The sequence below is a fragment of the Oryx dammah genome, unplaced genomic scaffold (genome assembly GCF_014754425.2).
Source record: "Oryx dammah isolate SB20612 unplaced genomic scaffold, SCBI_Odam_1.1 HiC_scaffold_12, whole genome shotgun sequence".
NCBI lineage: Eukaryota > Metazoa > Chordata > Mammalia > Artiodactyla > Bovidae > Oryx > Oryx dammah.
The window spans coordinates 53574566-53592930 of record NW_024070196.1 but is presented as its reverse complement, the minus strand read 5'-3'; the positions used below and the strand labels follow the sequence as shown (position 1 = coordinate 53592930).

Here is an 18365-nt window from a genome sequence, read left to right as displayed (position 1 = left end):
ACCAAATTAATTTTCTTGCCATTTCCCCATACTCTCAATCTTGTATTCTGACTACCACTAACACCAAGCAGGAGAAGGAAATGGCAAGCCACTCCAGTCTTCTTGCCTAGAGAATCTTGTGGACAGAGGAGCCTGGGGGGGTGCTGCTGTCCATAGGGTCGCACAGAGTCGGACACACCTGAAGCGACTTAGCAGCAGCAGCTAACACGAAGCACGTTATTTCTTAAAATTATGTTATCATCTTCAAAATAAGTTATTTTATATTCTCACATAGTCAAGTCTGGTGATGGTGGCAGTCTCGTGCCACACTTAGGAAATGTGTTCCCTGCACTTTGTGGTTTCTTCTAATTTTCCCCAAATCTTAATCACAGTAAGATTTTCCCCAAATCTTAATCACAATAATAAGGGTTGGAAAGACTGGCACTTACTGTACTGTAACTGCCACTGAGTCACAGGGAGAGGGGAGAAGGTGATTACAGGAAAATGAGGAAATGCCAGCCCTGTGAAATTCAGGTCAGGCTTCAAGACCAACTGGTCCATCATGATCTGATGACTGGGGATACCCTTCTGAGTTCCTCAGAACTCATGGTTCTTAGTGTCTTAGCTGTTCTCACAGCCATCAATCAATTATTGCTCTAGGTCTCAAAACCTTCTGCTTTTAATAGCATCCACGCTGATTTCTGTTTTAGACTGTTGTTCTGCTTATATACGAGTTAAGATTAAGAACTTATAGCTCTATAAAACAGATATTACTTACAGGAAAAACCAAAATAATGATTTCCACTGTTTTTTGGTTACAGATGACTCAGATCTACATCTCTAACTAGTTCTGTTCTCTCATCCTTCTCACTGTGAAACAACTCCGTATGGGGGAAAAGACAAAAGACAACAATCCTTATTTGGTCATGTAGTTTTGCTTCTACATCTCTGAGCGATGTTTATCATTTTAGGAACAGGTGAAAACTGTTTAACAATATTCCAACAACACCATGCAGACTGCTTAATCAGACAATATTTTACAATTTAACTGTAATGACTTTTTCCAGTTTGTTGAGCTAAAAACCAACCTGTAACACTGTGTTTAGGGTACAAAACATTTATATATACATACTATATGAAATTACTACAATCAGTTAATATCCATCAACCTCACATAGTTACAACTGTTTCCTTACGATGAAAACTTAAGATATACTCTGAGCAACTTTCAAGTATATACTATAATTCTGTTACCTATAGTCACCATGCTGTATATTATATTCCCTGAACACATTTGTCTCACAACTGGACTTTATACCTTCTGACCACCTTCACCTAATTCCTGCACCCACCATGCTAGAAACCACCAACCTGAGTTTCTAAGTTTGCTTTTCATATGTGTGAGAGTACGTTTCCTTTCTTAAAGGTTTATATGTAAGTGAGATTACATGGCATTTGCCTTTCTCTGACTTCTTTCACTTAAGGTACATCCATGTTGCTGCAAACAGAAGGACTTCCTTCATTTTTATGTCTCAATAATATTTGTGTGTGTGTGTGTAGACACATTTTCTCTGTTCATTTATCCACTGATGGATACTTAGGTAAACAGTGCCGTAATGAATGCAGGGGTGCAGATCTCTTAGGGAGACTGATTTCATTTCCTTTGAATATATACCCTAGCAGTGGAAATGCTGGATCACATGGTATACAGCCATACCTTTTGGGTTCAATGCCACCACAAAAGCAAAAGTAGAAACTACCCTGACTGAGAACCCACCTTCCAATCCAAGGGATGTAGGTTCGATCCTTGGTCAGGGAACTAAGATCCCACATGCCATGGGGCAGCTAAGCCCACACCAGAACTACAGAGCCATGTGCCACAATTAGAGTGAAGCCCGTGGGCTGCAACAGAAGATCCTGTGTGCCACAACTTAGACCTGACTCAGTCAAATAAATAGACATTAAAACAGAAAGCAAAAGCAAATACTGCAATAAACTAAGTGATACAAAGATATGTTTATACTGTACTATAGTCTGTTAGTATGCAATAGCATTATGTAAACAACAATGTACATACATTAATTTTATGAGATTTTATTGCTTAAAAAAAAAAAGCTAATCACTTGAGTCCTCAGTGGGTCAATCTTTTTGCAACAGTAACCAAAGATCACTGATCATAACAATTATAATAATGAAAAGTTAAAATATTTGTTTAAAAAATGCAATATCTGTGCAGCATAATAAAACTAGGTATACGCTTGTAACTTCGTATTTTTAAAACCAATAGCTAGAATCTTGGGGTGGAATTCTGGGGAGAAGGACAAAAGAATCCCCTGAAATTACATACAAGATTTCTGAACATGTGTATTTGGAAAAAGAGTCCAGATTTCATTAATTTTTAAAGGAACTGTGTTCTATACATGATTAAGAACTACTGCTGTAGAGTTTTGCTTCTCAAAGTGTAGTTCACCAGGGAACTTGGTAGAAATGGAGAACAATGAGGTCCACTCCAGACCTAAGTACTCAAAATCTACACTTTAACAAAATCTTTCTTGCACATGAAGTTAGAGAAACAGCTGGATAAACTTAAAGGCCTGTTTTTGTTTCTTTTAAAAATAGCCCTTAAGCCAAGGATGATTTTTACTTTTTTTAAACTCTTGTTAAAAAAAATCTTTTTTCTCCTAGAGACTGTTTGGGGCCACAAAACCCAAAATATTTCTAAGGTAGCTCTGTTAAAAAAGTCTGCCAAGCCTTCTGCTCTACAGCACAGAATTAACTTTTTGATATTTGTGTTAGGGAGCTCAACAGGTATGAATTAAGTGTTTGCTGACTATTCATTCAGGCTGCTCCAATTCCTTTTTTTTCCCAAAAGCAAAAGAAAAAAGGCTCACAGCCCTAGCTAAAGAAATGATAAGGCCATGTTATCTGAATCATACATCTCTTGAGCCAGAAAGCTCCTTAACAGTCTACTCCAATTACTAGATTCTGTAGAGGTTAGGTTAATTTACTCTGTCTGGTGTCGTGTGGAATTAGGATAATAATTCAGGTTCTTACATGAATCAGTCATCTATCTATTTTACAACTTTGTCTTTCTTTTTCCTCAACTGCTTGGAAATGCCACTTCATACGTGTTACTAAATCTCATTACTGCAAGTTGACTATCAAAAGTGAAACTTCTCCTTAAATAGTTACCAAGTTTAAGAATTATTCTTTTTAAATAAGTCCTAAAATTGCTGGCATGACTGCTGAATATTTATTCTTCAATTTAGGAAATATAAAATCAATTTCTCCAGAAGCTAAGTAAAGCAAATACAGTTTTACGTTGAGACTGTCATTTCTAACACTTACATAATCTTAAAATATGATTTACTCCAGAGTATACTACAGGACAGAAGTCATCTGAGGATATTTATGTCCTTGTGCTATTCATCAACTCTGGGTTACCAAGATACAAGACGTTTGTTTCAAACAATTTCGAAAACAGCTGCCTTAAGAAGTCAATTACCCACCTCCCATGCAAATGCTGAACACCCCCAAATTCTGACGTTAAAGACTTGCATGACTTTGAAAGCTTGATTCATCTTGATATTAGCAAATAATACAGAACATTGAAACACTAATGTTCATCTCATAAATTATACCCGTATTTTACTACTTTTGGTTTCCATCTATCCAGAGAAATATTTTTCTGACATTATAATAATACAAAGTTATTGTAGTTTCAGAAGATGAACACATGGGTAACCATATGTTTACCTGCCAAAGCTATTCTATTTGGTTCCTGTAGTCTAGATACTTAGAAGTATACATAAGGATTAATTGTGCATGCTTATACAGTGTCTTCCTGGAAATGTTATTAGCTGGCATAGCAACATCAAAAATACAATTTCCTTAGCTCCCTCCATCTCCCCCTCAAAAAAGCCACCTAGACTAGACTTTACAAAGCACAGCAGAACCATTCTACCATAGTCTTCCACAAGTTAGCAAAAAGAAGTTTATCATCTCAAATCAGATGATTCTTACATCCAAACAATGACTACAAAAAGGTCTCTTTTATTTGTGCAAATACTCACTTTGATCTTCAAAACAGTTAACAATATTCTCCAGTTTTTCAATTCATCAGAAAGAACCTTCACAGTCAATTTCATAATTTAAATAACAGTATAAAAGTTACTGTGTCTAAGAGCACAATTTACGCCATTTATCCCTTCAGGCCACGCACAGAGTAAGACTTGACAAGAAATAATTTAGATCTATGTTTAGAATTGAAATTCATTTCTACAGTTTCACAGAACTGAATTATTGGCCTAAATGCCAAATCGCAGAGTCAACTAGATTACTAATCCTAAAAGTAGAAGTTAAAATGCCTCAACTTTTATAGTCTTAGTAAGTTTGAATAAAATAAATAGCTATTTATCTGGCCCAGGTCAAGCAGTCACAAAATATTTTTCCAAAATGTTCCATCTAAATCAATTTAAATGTCTTAGGGTTACATTTTTCCCAGTTCAGTGACCCACTGGTTCTAGTAATCTAACTACTATTTCTAATTTGGATCTAAATATTTAAAAACCATGAAAAGTCACCAGAACAGACCAAACAAGAGTATATTGACAACCTAAAAATTAAAACTGTGATTCAGGCTTCCTCGGCATGGTAAAGGGCATCTATGGAACTCAAAGCTAACATCATACTTCATGGTAAAAGGCTGAATACTATTCGCCTAGGATCAGGAACAAGATAAGGATGTTTACTCTGGCCTCTTCTTTTTAACATTCTACTGAAGAATCCAGCCAGGGCAATTAGAGAAAAAGAAAAGGCACCCAGGCTAGGAAAATAGAAAAATTATTTCTGTTTTCAGATGACATGGTCTTACAGAAAGAAAAATCTTAAGGAACCCATGGAAAACTATTTGAGTAAGAGTCCACCAAGACTGCAAGGCAATGTACTGGTTGTAAATCAGTACACAAAGATCAACTGTATTTCTATACACTAAAAAAGAACAATCTGAAATTGAAATTAAAAAAATCAATTCCAATTACAAACAGCTCCCAAGAAAACAAAGAATACTTAGGAATAAACATAACAAAAATAGAATAAAACTTGTACACTGGAAACAGAGTGTTAAAAGAAATGAGACCTAAATAAACAAAGATACACTCTTGGTCAAGCATCAGGAGATTTAATATTGCTATGATGGCTATATTTCCCAAATTGAGCTACAGGGTCAACATAATTCTTATCAGATCAAGGCAGGCTTTTGGGGCAGAAATTAACAAGTTAAACTTAAAATTCATATGGAAATGCAAGGGACTCTGAATAAGCAAAATAAAATCTAGAAAAACAACAAAGCCAGGAGACTCAAATTTAATGATTTCATAACTTACTACAAAGCTACAGTAATCAAGATGGTGTGGTACTGGCAGGAGGCTAGACACACATATCAATTACATAATAGTCAATTTGTAGTAGGAAATGAAGTCAGTTGATTTTTGACAAGGGTGCCAGGACAATTCAACGAAGTCTTTTCAATAAATGGTGCTGACACAATTAGGTATCCAAATGCAAAAAAATGAAACTGGACCCCTACTTTACACCACATACAAAATTTTGGTGACATCAGATCACAGAACAGCTTCTTTGGTATGACACCAAAAGCATAAGCAATGAAATAAAGACAAATGGGACTCATCAAATTAAAAACTTTTATGCTACAAATAACACCATCAAGTAAAAGAGAAACCTACAGAATGGGAAAATTTTGCAATTTATCTGATAGAGCAGCATATATAAAGAACTCGTACAATTCAACATTATAAAGACAACCCAATTAAAATAGGCAATGGATTTAGATATTTCTCAAATATGACATACTAATGTATTAGAACATAAGGACATGAAAAGATGCTCAATATCATTATGAAATTAGGGGAAGTACAAATTAAAATCACAGTGAGATAATACTTCATGGCTAAAATTTTAAAACGCAAGTGTTGAGGATGCAGAGAAATTGGAACCTACATTCATTGCTGGTGGAATGTAATGTGATGCAATCACTTTGGACAATGGATGGGAAATTTCTCAAAATGTTAAACAAGTCCCTCTAAGCCTCAACATTTTCCTGTCCAAGTACATATCTAAGAGAGTGAAAGCATATGTTCACACAAAAACTGTACTCAAATATTCACCCTAGCATTATTCATAATTGCCGGAAAGGGGAAAACAAATATCTGTGAACTGATGAATGAATATAAAAACTGCGGTGCACCGAAACAGTGGAATACTACTGAGCCATAAAGAATATAGTATTCTACACACAAAGTATACGATTTATGCCACAACACAAAGGACTCCTGGCAACAATACTAAGTGAAAGAAATCAATCTCAAAAGGGCATTTGTTGTATGATTCCATTTATATGCAATATCCAGAGTAAGCAAATCCCTAAAAGCAAAGTAAACTGTGGTTGCCAGGGACTGGGGAAAGGCGGGCAGAGGAAGTGATTGCTAATGAGTATAGGATTTCTTTTTTGGGAGAAGATGTTTTGAAATTAGATAGTGATAAAGACTGTACACTTAATTACACTTAATTAAAAAACCACTTAATTACACTTTAAAGGAGTGAAATGTTTTGGCATGTGAATTGTATCTCAATAAAGCGGTTTTTAAAAAATTGTGAATTGGACCGCCAACAAATTAATGTGTGAAATACGTATACATTTACTAAATATACTGTATATTCCCTAGTAAGTTAACCGTAGCTAAAGACAGAAGCAATAAACCACAGAGCCTCAGCTTCAACTGTTAGTTTCAAAATGTGACTAACAGTACACACACCCATAGGGTGGTTGATGATTAAAAACCAAAGACTAGGAAATTTATCACTGTATCTGGCACACACTTTAAGCTTAGCTATTACTGAACTCATGCATAGAGACGTCAAATTATCTGTTCTGCACAGAAGCTGCACAAAAAGCAGATTTACACTGCTAAACCTACTCCACATTTCAGACTTCAGGTTTTATTTATTATGGAGAGCGTTCTACATGCTCAGCAAGATTACAATGATTGGTGTGACAGTTCTGCCCTTAAAGTGCATGTTGCCTACTAGTATGACAATAGTGTTTAATAAAATGTTCATTATCTGTCTAAATCTTGTGATCACCTCTGTTCAGCATCCTTTCGAATGGTCAAAATTCAAGAAAGGGTAGTACACAAGAGCCCAACATCCCAGCACTGTGTATGGGATGAAAGTGAAAGTGGAGAGTGAACAAGTTGGCTTAAAGCTCAACATTCAGAAAACGAAGATCATGGATTCCGGTCCCATCACTTCATGGGAAATAGACGGGGAAACAGTGGAAACAGTGTCAGACTTTATTTTTTGGGGCTCCAAAATCACTGCAGATGGTGACTGCAGCCATGAAATTAAAAGACACTTACTCCTTGGAAGAAAAGTTATGACCAACCCAGATAGCATATTGAAAAGCAGAGACATTACTTTGCCAACAAAGGTCCGTCTAGTCAAGGCTATGGTTTTTCCAGTGGTCATGTATGGATGTGAGAGTTGGACTATAAAGAAAGCTGAACGCTGAAGAATTGATGCTTTTGAACTGTGGTGTTGGAGAAGACTCTTGAGAGTCCCTTGGATGGCAAGGAGATCTAGCCAGTCCATCCTAAAGGAGACCAGTCCTGGGTGTTCATTGGAAGGACTGATGTTGAAGCTGAAACTCCAGTACTTTGGCCACCTGATGCGAAGAGTTGACTCATTTGAGAAGACCCTGATGCTGGGAGGGATTGGGGGCAGGAGCAGAAGAGGAAGACGGAGGATGAGATGGCTGGATGGCATCACCAACTCGATGGACATGGGTTTGGGTGGACTCCGGGAGTTGGTGATGGACAGGGAGGCCTGGCGTGCTGCAGTTCATGGGATCAGAGAGTTGGACACCACTGAGCAACTGAACTGATGATGTCAGTGTGAGGTGATGGTGTGACTGGTGACTGAGGAAAAAACAGTAAATGTGGGTGTGCTTTGGAGACAGAATCCACTGGCCTTAGAGACAGAATAAGAGAGGAGAGAATTAAAATGATTCCCAAGTTTCTCTCAGTTAACCCTGTGGTTAGAGTGACTTACTCAGATGGGAAAGATCAGTAAAACCCCAAATTCAGAGAAAAAGAAATTGAAACAGACAGAATAGACGTAGTCTATAAGGATGTGGGGAGAGGGTGGGAGAGGGTTAAGATGTATGGAAAGAGTAACAAGGAGGCTGACATTATCATATGTAAAATAGCTAGCCAATGGGAATTTGCTGCATGGCTCGGGGAAACTTAATCAGGGGCTCTGTATAAACCTAGAGGGGTGGGATGGGGAGGGAGACGGGAGGGAGGTTCAAAAGGAAGGGGACATATGTCTACCCATGGCCGATTCATGTTGAGGTTTGACAGAAAACAACAAAATTCTGTAAAGCAATTATCCTTCAATAAAAAAATAATTAAAAAAAAAAAAAAACCACTTCCATTGAATATAAGCTGGTCTTAATTTATTTCTTCAAAAGGGAAGATGATGCCTTGAGGATCATGGTCTATCTGATGCTGTAAACCACTGCCATCTACTGATGCAAACCAAGGATCAACGCTTTGGGGGTAATTTCTCTAAGTTTTTAAATATATTGAACACACTGAAATAGTCTATCCAGGATAAAAACTCTTATAATATCTTAGTTTGAGAGGCTGAAAGTGTATTCCCAGATTAAGCTGGAGAACTGGAAAATATACAAAGTCAAACAGAATTTTGTGCAATACTTAGGCGATCTTTAAGTACACCTACCATGATATAATTGTGCAAAGACACCTATCTTCCTCCAGCGTTTCCTTCCTCAGTTACTAGGCACCATCATCACCCAGTCACCTAGACTAGATATCCTGTCAGTATCTTTGACACACCCTACTCCCATCCACCCCCAAATCTATCTATCCAGTTATCAAAACCTGTTGCTTAGCACCTAAATCTGAGGCTCACTTCAAACTATATATGACCGTAATTCCATGCCCAAGAGAGATTCCGAATTAATATTTTGGGTTGAGACCTGGTAAAAACTTTTAGTGTCCCCAGATAATTCTGATGTGCATCCCTGCTTAAAAACTGCTACTCATAAACTCAAAATCCTTCCCTCATTATTCTTAATGCTACAGCCCCCGATATCACTTGCTCTCATTAGCTCCTGCCTATCTCCAGCCTTCCCACTGTGACTTAATTCCTACATCAGCACCAGAACTCCCCCTCTAACTTGTGTTTTTGCTGCAAAATCCATGGTGACAAATGGTTAAATCTGACTAAGGTCTACAGATTTATAAAATAAATATTAAGTATTTAGGAGCAAAGAGGCATCATTTCTCAATTTACTCTCGAATAATTCAGCAAAAATGTGTGAATGTATATAGACTGAAAGATGATAATGCAAGTTATCGTGATAACAAACATTTTCAGAATCTGGGTAAAAGCTAAATGGGAACTCTGACTAGTCTTGCAAATTTTAAGTCTAAAATTATGTCAAAACTAAGTTTAAAAAAATCCACTGGCCAAAATATTTCACTCAGAGTTGTACTTATGTTAACATTAATAACCTGGCAAGTGTTAGGTCATTTACACAAACTTTGCTATCCTAAGTGATCAACGTATGGGTAGACAGACAACACTATTCTTTTTCTGGAAGACCTATGACAAGGTAACAGGTTTTTGTTGTTAGCCACAGCAAGCAGCATGCAGGATCTTAGCCCCCAACCCCTGTATTGAGAGTACGGAGTCCTAACCACTGGAAGTCCCAGTCATTTACTTTCAAAGGTCAAAACTGCAGGGCCCAAGCCAAGAGATGCAGCCCTTTGAATTCTCACTTGAGTGAGTAAGACAATAGAGACAAGCACACTTTCCCCACAAGTCACTGTCAAAGTGTTACTATAAGACCATTCACAAAAAGAAAACAAGTATGCTGAGCTCAGAAGGGTGTGAAAAACCACAATGATTTGAAGAACCCAATGTAATGATTCCCCTGCAAAAAGATTAGCTGTTCTGACCAGCTCCAGCGGCATTCTGGGCTGTCTGAAAACTTGGCACTGACCTACAGCAAGGAGGACCTCTGAGATCTGTGAAGAGCTCTGGCATGGCAGAGGATTCCCTCTTTAAAAGCCCAAACCCAGATCTCTGGCTAACATCCCTGGCTCAGTGTTATGTCAAAATATTTTTAAGTAGAGCTTTTAAAGTTATGAAATTACCCTTAACCATCAATTTGGTTTGATAGTTGCAAGTCTGACTTATTATTTGTGCCAAGAACCAAAACAGGAAAAACCATGTACTCATTAACTAGTATTCTAACAAACTGCTCACTACAACTGTCAAATCAAGATTAAGTTCATCTCACTAGCACTAGATTTCTAAAATGTACTGAAAATAATAAGCACAGTAATTCAAAACACCTTTGTTTTCTTAAAAACAGAAAAATCTTCTCAACATGAAGGGAAGTCCCAAAACACTTTGAAATTTTACAAAAAAACGTAGTTTGTTTGGATAGCACTAAAAATCTGTTAATATAATCGATACACATGAGCCTAACTTCTAAAACCTCTAAGTATGAACCCTGAGAAAAGGACTGCATTCAAATATACAACCTTAACATAGAAGATGACCAACTCAACTCACCAGCAATTTCTACAATATCACCAGGAACTATGTCTTTAGCTTTAATCCGCTGTACACTCTTCCTATCTTGTCGATACACTTTGCCCATTTCAGGCTCATATTCCTTAAGGGCTTCGATTGCATTTTCAGCATTTCTTTCCTGTAAAAAAGAAAACAAAAGAAATTAGTAAACACAGCCTGCCACTGCTAAATGTTTCTAGCCCTAGGAATCAAACTTTAGCGTTCTAACCTAAATTAAAAAAAAAAAAAAAAAAAAAACCACAAGAGACACATATTAAAACATTTATAGTAAATGATTCACATCTTAAGATAATAAACACTAGGCCCTTTTGATTTTGTATTAAAAATGAAAAAACTAAGCACCCTAAGAGTAAGGATAAAATCAATGGAAAAAAGCAATTATTAGAACCTGCTGTCCCTAAGCACACCATGCAACATGGCCCTCACCTTTAACCTCACACACTCACACCATTAAATCAATCTTGTCTCCCATGAAAGCTGATGGTCTGGGTCTGGACTGTCCAGGCTCATCCCAGGCTTTTCCATTCAAAAGTTATGTTGACTGTGGATAAGTGACATGACAAGACAAGGTTTACTGCCTACAAAACCAGGACACTAACAGTACCCACCCACTCTCAACGGGTGTGAGAATTTACAAGCTATCTGTAAAATGCTTAGGTTGTGCTTTGGCACACAGTAAATGCTTTGAGTGATGAATTAAGAAAACCAAGTTTTACGTCTCCTCACAAATTCTAAATCTCTCTCCAGTGGCAGAGATCAATAAATAGCTGCCAGTCACAAACCATATTCACCATAATATATATGAACATGTCAAGACTTAAGTCAGACACAATTTTTCTTCCCTAATTTCAAGATGAAAGATGTACAATTAAAACGAGTCATGCTGAAAAAAATGCTAAAGGAAAGTTCCTTTAAGGGGAGGCAGAAGTTTATATGCCCAATTTGCCTTTTATTCTCTTAGAAAATAAGCAATTAGAAGGAGCAAGTCTATAAAACAAGTGCCCAAGTGAGCTTACTCAATTCAATGGACAAAGGAAAAAATTCTTTCATTTCTTTCACATCTTTGCCCTCTAAACTAAACATTTTCAATTTAACCTTTATTTAGATAAAATTTACACTCAATACCATGTAATCTCATTTTTCGCCTTGTAAAAATTAAGTCCCCAAACCTGCTTAAAAGAGAATTCAGATGACAGAAAACAAAGCTATTGGCATGCATGTCTCACTTTTTACATATGCATCCCTGAAAAAGTACAGGAAACCTTAAATTTGGGAAGTTCATGACAAAAATAATTTAAATTCCTATCATATCTACTTAAGGCTAAGTTCGAACATTACTAATATTGTAGAAAAAATAAATTCTGAGCATTGTTGCTATTCAACTAGTCAAATTTGAAAATCACTTTTTCCTCAGGATTTCCCCCCCTGAGTGTATGAATTATGGCAGTTTTACTTTTTTCTCCTTCCTCAAGGTCATGTCAGGTCAAGTTTAACTGGACTGATCAAGGTTAAGATGTCCAGGAGCACTATATTTTGCTTCTATTAAAAATCAGCAAAGGTACATTTAAATTAGAAGCATAAACTTAAAAGATAAACTATCTCAGACCCCCAGGACGAAGATGCCAATTAAAATCACTTAAAGAGCCTCCCCTGCCGCCCACCAACCCAAACTATCAAAAGGACTATTTATATAGTACAGAGGGTGGAAAAGGGAAGCAAATGGCCACAGATTCAGATTACATCAAAAAAACAAGCCAGCTTGGGGCAAGACAAATATACTTAACATACTACAAACAGAAACTCCGAAGACTGTCTGAGGTCTCCTTTGTTCTAAAAGTTTTAACGCCTACCTACTCCACTCAAACCCAAATAGGTCTAAATGTCACTCCTCAAACACACTCTGTACTTCTCTGCTCATGCCATTCCCTCTCTGGAATATTCTCCCCAGCCTCCACCCAGAAAACTCCATTTCTCTATAGTTCCCCCAACTGCTTGTCAGCTGTCCTTGATGACACTGATCAGAAATACATGCCCGACCCCTCCCAAATACTACCTTACACTGTAACTCCCCTTACTTTCAGAAAGCAAGAACCCTATAGGACGGGCACATACTCTTCTGCATATTATGGAAATAGGATTAAGATGTAACAGTGTTACTCTTTTAAGTTAAAACATACATAAAAGTCCTGTAAAAACTGCTGTAAGATTTTATTTTACTTCTATCCAGTCTGGCCCTGGATATATATCTCAGATACTCTATGTATGTACTACCTATATGGCCTTTGATAAGTCAATCCCTCTGAACTTCAGTGTCACATCTGTCAAATAGTATCCGTCTTATAAAATCACTCTTGTAGTTCAGCTGGTAAAGAATCCACCTGCAAGGCAGGAGACCCCGGTTCGATTCTAGGGTCGGGAAGATCCGCTGGAGAAGGGATAGACTACGCACTATAGTATTCTTAGGGTTCCCTGGTGGCTCAGCTGGTAAAGAATCGCCTGCAGTGCAGGAGACCTGGGTGTGATCTCTGGGTTGGGAAGATCTTCTGGAGAAGGGAACGGCTACCCACTCCAATATTATGATCTGGTGAATTCCATGACTGTATCGGGTCTCAAAGAGTCAGACACAACTGATCAACTTTCACACCTACTATGTAAATGGTGTACATTTAAAAACATGCACTACTAACTTAAGGACAGTCTGATGCTGTGTACTCTTTCTTTTGCCTAAATAATGCACAGAAGTACCATATCTACTTAACTACAAGCAATTTTTTTAAAAATCAAGAGGAATATGGCACATTTCTTCTAAAGAGGCATCTTTCTAACTGAGCTCATTACCCAAAGGCCTTCATGTTTACCAATAAGTTTACAATTTCAACAGGACTAAGTATGTGTAGATGTTTGCACTTTTAAGAATGACAGATGCACTCTATTTCAGTCCTCAAAGAGGTGACTATATCCGTCAAAAATCTAAGAGTAATATTCAAAAGATGACTGTGAAATATTAGTCTGCGTCTGTTAAACTATATAAAAAACAAAAATCAAACCGACCCACAGTCCTAGAAAAGTTAAAATTCTTAAATAGCTATTTGCAGGAGATGAATCATGCAGATGTGGGGCAAAAGTGTGATCCCATGATGTTTCTGCAGGAAAATTATCTTCCATTCTGGGAATAAGGCCTGGGCACTGGACAATTAAGGGAAAAGACCAGGAATATGCTCTGAAAGTGAAATTATGTTAGGATTCAAATAGCTTTTACAGCTAAATCCACACACACACAAATCCAAGGATAATAAAAATGACACTGGTTTTATGAAATCTTTCACAGGAAGCAACTAGGAAATATAAACAGACATACTGTTTCTCAAATTTTCTGGTTTTCCTTAAGTAGCTCCTTTAACCACTGTTCTTGATTCCATGCTACCATGGAGCATGAGCAATTTTAATAGCAGAGTATATATGCATGATGTCTAAAATTTTGCCATTAAATAAATTAATAAGTAAAAAACACAAGCAGTTCCACAGCTATTTTTAGTCAACACACCAGAAAAAACAGATAACAGAAAGACTAACAGTTTAAATCTCTTATGTAAATTACCAAAACTTAGCACTGCAGGAATTATTGCTTACCTGCCATACACCCACAATTGCATTGGCTACTAATATAAGTAAAATTACAAAGGGTTCTACAAAAGCTGTAATTGTTTCTTCACCTTCTTCAAACCAAGCCAAAACCTAAAAGAGAAATGACATTTATTAGAACTGTAATGTGTTCTTACCACAGAAGTGGCTGGCACTAAAGGAATTATTATGATACATAAAATCTTTCCTTATCATTCTTAGAAACAAAAGGTAGCAAAATGTAATGACATAAATGACAAGCTATCTTGTTCTAACTCTTAACACTCAAAACTATAAACTTCTTAACAATTTAAGAACTAATTTATTTTTCATATAGTAATTGGTTTAAAATCTAAAACAAATTCTTTGGAGAACTAAATCCCATCCATTTCCTATGTATATTTTTCAGAAGAAATAAAATAAATTCCTAAATTTAAAAGGCAATCAAACTTTGTTAACTTGGTTAATACCCATATGAGATAATACCTATGTGGCACAAATTCACAGAAGTAATTAATCACTGACTTTAATATTAGTGTATATAAATTGCTACTGTCCCACATATTTTCAGTGGTGTTACTGAAGGTCATCATTGCAAGGTTGTTCTGAGATCAGGCATGTATTCTAAAGGTTAAGCTCCACATGACACCTAGTATAACAACAGAGCACTTCAGAGACGATCTAAGCCCCCAAATGTCATGACTGGCCGAAGAACGCTGCCCCAAGAGAAATGAGCACAGAATTGACCTCTAGCTCACCCAGCCGTAACTCTCAGATTTAAAAAGCTGAAAGAGAGCCACACTGTCCTTCATAACTGAGCATCTGTAGTAAGAGAGAATCCAACACAATGATAAATAAAAATAGAGGCATCTAAATGGTTAAATTTTTAACAATAAATTTTTGTGGAAAACTGCCAATCCAAAAGGATGTTAAACAAATCTCATGATTCAATCTGGGAGGTAAGATTTGCCTTTGCCTTTTAACACTACTTAAAATGTTTGCATATTCCACAATGAAATCTTTTCTTTAAAAGATCTATTCAGTAAACAAAGAAAGCACTGTTTTCGATACACTGAATATTGTCAGATGTGATGTATGGCAATAATGAAGGCAGTGACTAAGTTTGAACCTAGTGAACACCATACGATGAGCTTTGACAGAAACAGCAAACAAGAAAGATGATCAAGGCAAGATCCAACATGAATTTCCCAAGTTAAGAGAGGGCACCAATGAATTAGCAACAAATATCAATTTGTTAGACAGGTATTTTCACTACCATAGCACCAACAAAAGAAACAGCAGTTTGAGCAGGAAAAAAATCCAAGAGACACAAGGACAAGGTCCTGAAAGATGAACCAGGGCAGGCAAAAACACCAGAATGAATAGAAATTGTTGCTGCAAGCTTTTGACAGGGCATTCCTGGTGTTAAGGCCAGGCCTAATGCCAGAATGAAAACTTCTCTAGGAAGTTATAAATTTTGATAGATGCAAGATCACAGCTGCTTTGATACTAGCCTTTCAAACATTTGCCAAGGAGAGCATATCAGAAATAAGAAACTTAATTAGCTCTTGGGGGAGAAAAATGGCTCAACTTGAACAGTAGCAAGGACCTTTCCAAAAGGTCAGTGAGGCATTAGCAACTGTAAGATAAGCTTCACACCTTGTTAAAGTGAGTATGAATTTCCCTCTTGGCAGCTAGGCCTGAGGAAAAAACTTAAAGCAATATTCCACATCCACTGGAGCAAACGAAAAGACTCAGGCAAGCAAGCAGCTTCTACTTTTCAAGAAATGTGTGGTTCCTGTGCACAAGTGGTATTCATCAGTAATGCAACCACCCTCATCTGCACCATGCAGTAGCCTTTTCTTCCACTATGTGACTTTAAATCTTTATGTGTAACACAGGCATTCGGCTATTTGAAGGTTCTGTCAAATGTGTGATTACTGCCTGATAAGAAACTAGTGGGCAAATCTCTTAATGTGGAAGGATAGTGCTGGACCTATTTAACGGTGACAACTACCAATTTGTTAAACACTTCAAAAAATATTCAAAAAACACAAAGAATTAAGTGCTGTAACTCAAAATAAAGATTAACCATATTTCTTTTACTCCTAAGAATCAATACAGTCAATCATGTTCAAACCACACGGTGTAATCCTTCATGGTTTTGTTTAATTGAAAAGAAAATCTCTCGTGTAAATGGGAAGATGCTATTGAGAAATGAAAGACTTCATGAGTTTGGGAAGGGGGTAGTGAAAAGGAGAGGGAAACTGGATGACACATTATTATGTGTTTTTAGCATTATAGTACAGTCAATTCATAATTATGGTTTACTAGAAATTACACAAAATATACAGAGGCAGGGAGAAGAAATGTTTCTAAAAAATCTTTATTGAGAACAGGTTGAATATAAAGGATTATCTGTTTGTATTTCCTTTTGTTCACTGTTCTATCCGCAGGGTCCTAGAAGAGTTTCCGGTATATAGGCAATGCTCAACCATGTATTTATTGCATATAGATGCATAAATAAACAAATCTCATACAAGTCCCTACCTAGCAGTATATAAACTAAACACAGAGCAAAAAGGTAACTAACTCATCAACAGTATCAAAAGGAATTGGAAAGCCTGCTGTAGAATCATTTTAGGCAGTGTTTCTTCTTTCCCTGCTTTTCACTATTAATACAGTAAAAGTACTTCTGGGGCTTACATTATCCAGATCCAGTAAGATCAAAACTTTCAAACTTGTCAATCCCATTCAAAGTAACCACTGGCACAGTTACTTTATTTATTTAGTTCCCTGACCAGGAATGGACCCAGGCCCTAGCGGTAAGAGCACTGGCTGCACTGTGTCCAACTCTTTGTGACCCTATGGACTGTAGCCTGTCAGACTCCTCTGTCCACGGAATTCTCCAGGCAAGAATACTGCAGTGGGTTGCCATTCCCTTCTCGAGGAAATTTTCCTTACCCAGGATCTGAATCCGGATCTCCTGCATTGCAGGCAGATTCTTTACTGCCTGAGCCATGAGGGAAGCCCCGAAGTGCTGGACCGCAAGGGAAATTCCCTAGCGAGGCTAACTTGAGATAGGACTGCGTGCCTTCTCTTTGCTATCTGTAAGACTGATCTCAGCAGCAACTTCTGATGGTAGAGCCAAAAATGTCAGAGAGCAGGATTTAATTAAGCAAAATTTAATCCAAGGTAAAGAGACATGTTCTGGTATAAACTAGGTCATGCTACTGTGTGACTCAATTATCTACATGTCAGAGTAATATGCAGAGCTCTTAACAAGACTGTAAAAAGAAAATGAGAGATAAGCACATTCCTAGGACTGAGGGTCCTAAAACATGTACCAGGTCTGCATTCTTGTCTCCTTAGAAATTTGCAATGCATTTGAGCACTCAAATACTTCTTAGATGAAGGAAAAACTTATATCAAAAATTTTAGAAAGAAAAAATAGAAACTAAACACTTCACAAGAAAGTATCACTGATAAGTGTTACAACCATCTGGGGAGAGAAAAATCAGCCATTATAAATACTATGGGGGCTTCCCTGGCAGCTCAGTGGTGAAGAATCCGCCTGCCAATGCAGGGGAGACGCAGGTTTGAATCCTGATTCGGGAAGATTCCACACGCCACAGAGCAACTAAGTCTGTGCTCTAGAACCTGGGAGCCGCAACTAGATAAATAACTCCAATGAGAAGCCCTTGCACTGCAACTAGAGAGTAACCCCTGATCACCACAACTAGAGAAAGCTCCCCATCCCCGAGTCCCCGAAGAGCAACGATGATACACTCAAATAATTTTTTAAAAAAAGAATGGTATGAATTAAGACTATACATTCTCTTCCAATCCAAAGTTCATGTGAAAACACTCAATATTTTCAGATTTGAGAGTACAATCTTTTTAAAAATAAAACAAAAACCCCATAGACATTCACCTTTCAAACCATCTTTTAAACACAGGCTCTAAATAAATTACTTGAATCAATCAGTAAACTGCCCACTTTATCCTTCAAAATAATTAAAACACAGGAAAAATTTTAAATCATTACATTACCAAAT

At 37.1% G+C, this 18365-nt stretch overlaps 1 protein-coding gene across 3 annotated transcripts in view; it reads right to left on the bottom strand.

Moving 5' to 3' along the window:
- The window catches only part of ATP2A2 (ATPase sarcoplasmic/endoplasmic reticulum Ca2+ transporting 2), a 56579-nt gene that overhangs the window by 33026 nt on the left and 5188 nt on the right, over positions 1-18365 (bottom strand). For all 3 annotated transcript variants that reach the window (XR_005722928.1, XR_005722929.1, XM_040250653.1), the window contains 2 exons: positions 14317-14421; positions 10666-10804 (listed from right to left, as the gene is read on the bottom strand). Coding sequence is in view for 1 of the 3 variants with exons in the window: in XM_040250653.1 (XP_040106587.1) it covers positions 10666-10804; positions 14317-14421 (244 nt within the window). In the remaining 2 variants the exon portion in view is untranslated. The remainder of the gene's footprint in view (positions 1-10665; positions 10805-14316; positions 14422-18365) is intronic.